A 5,632-nucleotide genomic window follows, 5' to 3' on the forward strand; every position below is an offset into this window, starting at 1 on the left:
TTCAAAACCCAGAAGCAATGAGACTGGTTCGAAAACTTGAAAAAAATATGAACAGAATAAAAAGTATTTGTTTACATATTTGAAGAATGTTATTATGATGCTGTCTTTTTTTAAGATATATAGGTATATAGAAAATACATGATATACATTAAAACGTTTAATCAAAGTTTATGAGAGTTACATGATAATTTTTTTTTACGTACACCTACAGTTATTATTATCTAACATATATGTGTATGTATGTATGTATGTTATGTATAGTAATTATTTAAATTATTTTATTTGCAAAAATGATCATGTTTTATGATAAATCAAAGAAATTCCAAATTATTATTAATGTTAAGTTATATAATTAAAATAAAAGTATATAGAATAAAATGCATTTGTAAGTTCCTAATCCATACAATACTAATAATACATATTTTAATATATGTATGTATATGTATGTGTATAATAAGAACAAATCAAATATATTTTTTTAAATTATTTTTATACGAACTTTTAAATGTGCCACTAAAATATAAAAATGGAAAAATATAATTGATCATGTGCTTTCATAAAGAAAAAAAAAAAAAAAGGGAAAGTATATAAAAATATATATTCATATATATATTTATGTATATATTCATATATATATTTATGTATATATTCATATATATATTTATGTATATATTCATATATATATTCATATATATATTCATATATATATTCATCTTATTGTTCTTATATACTTTTTATGAAGTTGAACTTAACCAATGACTTTAGGTCAGGTTTTTTTTTTTGTTTTTTTTTTTTCTTTCATAAGAATCTTTTTATAAAAAAGCCTTATGGACAGGAAAATATATCAAAATATAAATTATTTATATATATTTAATCTATTTAATTTTTCTGTGTTCCTTTTAACAATAGGTAAATTTCATATCTGAATTGTATAATACTAAGTATTACTTACAAATGATTACATCATGTATAAAAAATTATGATAAATTGTATATTTTATAATATACGTTTTTCAATTTTATTATTTCTTTATATATCATTTACATGTTATATTCCATAATTTTTTTTTTTTTTTTTTTTTTTGTACACTTTATATATATAATGGTCTAACAACATGCGCACACACATGAATATTCATATTTGTGCAATTTTTTTTTTTTTTTATTTTTACAAAAATATATATGTATATATATATATATATATATATATATATATGTATAAATAATTATATACTATGTATATAAGGTGAATATATATTTTATATATATATATATATATAATATATATAATACAAAGATATAATTTAAAAAAAAGAAAAAAAAAAGTGGAACATATACATATATATAATATATATATTTATATATTTATTTATTTTCAGATTGTAAGTACTATATGTGCATTTATATATATTATAATTAATTATATATTTTACATAAATACACATTTTTACATACATATATAAATTTTATTACATACATTTATTTTAATTTATCTTTGTCAAAAATTTTTATATTTCTTTGATGTTCCGTTCTATAATTTCACGAAAATGCATTTGTCAGTAGTCTTGAATTCAATATATACGTCTTTTTTTATTAAACAAAAAAAAAAAAAAACTTCTTATTAATAATGTAAAAAAATAAAAGGAAAGAATAATAAGTGTTTCTTTCTTTTTATTTATTTATTAATTTATTTTTCTTTCTTTTTCTTTTTCTTTTTTGAATAATTAAAAAAATAAACCATTTAAAAAGAAAGTAAAAATAATTATCTATACATAAATAATTATACATATATATATATATATATATATATATACAAAATTATGGAACCACTGCCTGATCCGAAGAATGATAGACAAGTGAAGGATGTTGAGCCTCCACCAGCAAAAGTAAGAAGAATACTGATTAAGAATTTTATCTATCATTATGAATATTTATGTCTAATTTGCTTTTTTATTTTATATTTATAATTTTAACATTTTCATAAATATATAATATACATTCGTAATTTGAAACACACCCATATAATATATATATATAAATAGATATATATATATATATATATTTATTTATTTATTTATTTATTTATATTTCCTATACTAGCTAGCCAAAAGATAAATTATGAACAATTCATAATTTTGTTAATTTCGTTCATATTATTTTCCTTATTTTTTTATTTTTTTATTTTTTCATTTAGCCGTTAAGCTTAGAACTACTATATCCAAACGGAACGGAAGAGCCACCAGATTATAAGGCTCTAAGAGATCATTTAAAAAAAGAGGGTCGCATAAGAAAAGAAGATTGTTTAGATATAATAAAGAAGGTGATAGATATAGTAAGCAATGAACCGAATTTATTAAGGTTAAAGGACCCAATAACAATCGTTGGAGATATTCATGGTCAATATTATGATTTATTAAAATTATTGGAAGTCGGAGGCAATCCTGATCATACTCAATTTTTATTTTTAGGAGATTATGTCGATAGGGGTTCTTTTAGTATAGAAGTATTATTATTATTATATGCTTTAAAAATAAATTTCCCTGATCGCATATGGTTAATACGAGGAAATCATGAATGTCGTCAAATGACAACATTTTTTAATTTTAGAGATGAATGTGAATATAAGTATGATATAGTAGTATATTATGCTTTTATGGAATCTTTTGATACAATTCCTTTATCAGCTGTAATAAATGGTAAATTTTTAGGAGTTCATGGTGGTTTATCTCCTGATTTAATATTACTGAATCAAATATGTTCATTTACTCGATTTCAAGAACCTCCACGTTCAGGAATTTTCTGTGACATATTATGGTCAGATCCTATTGATGAAGATAAAGAAGAGCATACCATACAAACTGAATCTTATTTTCCTAATGACATAAGAGGATGTAGTTATTTTTTTGGATACAATGCAGCAACAACATTTTTAGAAAAAAATGGTTTATTATCAATAATACGAGCCCACGAAGCTCAACTTGAAGGATACAAAATGCATCAGACAAATTTAAAGACTGGTTTTCCCATAGTTATAACTATATTTTCAGCTCCTAATTATTGTGATGTTTATAATAACAAAGGTGCGGTTTTAAAATTCGATAGTAACACATTAAATATACAACAGTTTAGTTTTTCACCTCATCCTTACCATTTACCTAATTTTATGAATTTATTTACATGGTCCTTACCATTTGTAAGCGAAAAAGTTACAGAAATGTTGTATTCTCTTTTAAATTGTAGTATGAATGATACGGATGAAGGTATAAACGATATCGTTTTACCTAAAGAAGTAATACAAATTTTAAATTATATTGAAGAAAATAATAAAAGAATTAATGAGATGAATTTTAATAACAACGATGATAATGTAGAATATGAAGATAATGGTCAATATGCAAATCAAAGTAATAATAATAATAATAATAATAAGGATAACAATTTTGATGATATTACTTATGATGATCATAAAAAAGAGAAAGACAAAAGAAATAAAATATCCTCAAATGGTAACATGCAAGATAATAATCAATTATATGATCATTCAGAAGGACATAATAATTATAATGATGAAGATGAATTCTTCAAAAATGTTAAAAAGACAGATACAAATAATAATAATAATAATAATAATAATGAGGAGGAGGAGGAGGATGGAAGAAAAAATAAAGATGTAGGACAAGTATCTAAAGAAAGAACGGATACTCTAAGAAAAAAAGTACAATCGGTAGGTAGACTAATGAGAGTTTTTAGAACCTTAAGGAAAGAAAATGAATTAATTGTGCAACTTAAAGGATGTAGTCCTGGTTATAGAATACCTGTAGGGTTATTATTAAGTGGAAAAGAGGGATTGGAAAATGAGCTGGAAAAATTTACAAAGGTTAAAGAAATTGATAGTATTAATGAAAAGAGGCCATCCAACGAATAAAAAAAAATAAATAAATAAAAATAAATGAATGAATAAATGAATGAATGAATAAATAAATAAATAAATGAATGTATGAATAAATGTGTTTGTGTGGATGAATTGGTGTATGAGTATTAACAAATAAAATGTAAAAATTGTGATAAAATAAGAAAATCATAGTACATACGAATAGAAGAGCATACAACACAATTTGTATACATACATAAATATGTATATATATATATACATATAGGTGTTGCATTTTTAAAATATAAAAAAAATATATATTTTTTTTTTTAGTATTCATTTCTTTTTATGTGGCTATCCACTTATGATAATATTATATATATATATATATATATATATATATACATATATATATTTTTTTTTTTTTTTTTTTTTTTATGTGCATATAATAATTTTTTAATTAAAATATACAAAGAAAGTTTATAAAATAGTTATTAATGTGTACACAAAACATATATATATATATATATATTATATTTTTCCTTTTATTATCTACTTATGTGTATATATATTATGTTATTCATATTTATATGTATAAAACTTCATTAACGACTAATACTTATTAAGCATATATATATATATATATATATATATATATATATATATATATATTTATATATATATATTTATGTATGTATTATTTTTTTATACATATATTTCTTCAAATTATAATTCTTATAAATTAGATATAATATAAAAATTATATATCCATTTTTTATCATTTTTTCCTGGTTATATTTTTATAGGTATTTTTAATATATATATATATAAAAATAAATACGTTTAATTTTTTTTTTTTAATGTCTAAACGTATGACAAAAAAAAAATAAAATAAGAAAAAAATTAATTATATAAATATTGTACAAAAAAAAAAAAAAAAAAAAAAATATATATACATAAATAAATATATATATATATATATTATGTGTATATATAATTTCCAAGACTACTAAAGGATAATAATATTATTGTATATTGAATTAATCTTACTTTATAAAAACAACATCATATATATACATATATATATATATATATATATTATCTATATATTATAAGCATATTCAAATGTGTTGTAATTTTCCACTTTTATATTTTTGCTTAACCTTTCATCACGTTTTTTATTATCACCTATAAATAAAAATATAAATATGTGTATATAAACGTATATGTATACTCAAAATAATATAAATGGTATGTTATATATATATATATATATATATGTTTGACTAACTTAATATGTTGAATGGATTATTCTGTATATATATTTTCCCATCTACGTTATATATACACTTTCTATAATCATAGAAGAAAAAATAATTTTGTATATTTTTTGTATTTTTTGTATTAAAATAATAATCCTTATGTTTTTGACAAGTATCTAATGAGATGTTTGTATTTAATAGTTCATCTTTAATTTTGTTAATATTTCTATTAGCATTTATTTCATTTTTATGATCTTCTTCTATATCTTCACAAAATTGTACATTTTTTATTTTCTTTGGAAGAATTATTTCTTCAAGAGGCGAGTATTCATATCTCTTTTGATTATTCATAATATTAAAAAGGAAATGTACGTAATCAAGATGAAGTTTATAATAATCAAAATAAAAACAACAATATGGAATTGTACATATATATATATATATATATATATATATATATATATAAATATATATTTTTTTTTTTTTTTTTTTTTTTTTTT

The 5,632-nt window shown here is 19.6% G+C and overlaps 3 protein-coding genes across 2 annotated transcripts, besides 1 other annotated feature; 2 read left to right on the forward strand and 1 right to left on the reverse strand.

Moving 5' to 3' along the window:
• PRSY57_0802300 (hypothetical protein) overlaps positions 1-83 on the forward strand; it is a gene marked incomplete at both ends in the record, with an annotated part of 1,666 nt that extends 1,583 nt beyond the window's left edge.
• Positions 1-83: a sequence feature (Short protein (PRSY57_0802300, KYN99132.1) was converted to a misc_feature.).
• Positions 84-1,819: 1,736 nt separating this feature from the next.
• Positions 1,820-3,924, forward strand: PRSY57_0802400 (serine/threonine protein phosphatase 2B catalytic subunit A, putative; the record flags this gene model as incomplete). Its single annotated transcript, XM_012906968.2, has 2 exons — positions 1,820-1,885; positions 2,194-3,924. 2 exons carry the CDS (start codon positions 1,820-1,822, stop codon positions 3,922-3,924), a joined length of 1,797 nt encoding a protein of 598 aa, XP_012762422.1.
• A 1,048-nt stretch (positions 3,925-4,972) lies between these two features.
• Positions 4,973-5,483, reverse strand: PRSY57_0802500 (hypothetical protein; the record flags this gene model as incomplete). The annotated part of the gene is made up of 2 exons (XM_012906969.1): positions 4,973-5,058; positions 5,162-5,483. The coding sequence occupies 2 exons, from the start codon at positions 5,481-5,483 to the stop codon at positions 4,973-4,975; spliced, it is 408 nt and encodes a 135-aa protein (XP_012762423.1).
• Positions 5,484-5,632: the final 149 nt, after the last annotated feature.

The sequence above is a fragment of the Plasmodium reichenowi genome, chromosome 8, assembly GCF_001601855.1.
Source record: "Plasmodium reichenowi strain SY57 chromosome 8, whole genome shotgun sequence".
Classification (NCBI taxonomy): domain Eukaryota; phylum Apicomplexa; class Aconoidasida; order Haemosporida; family Plasmodiidae; genus Plasmodium; species Plasmodium reichenowi.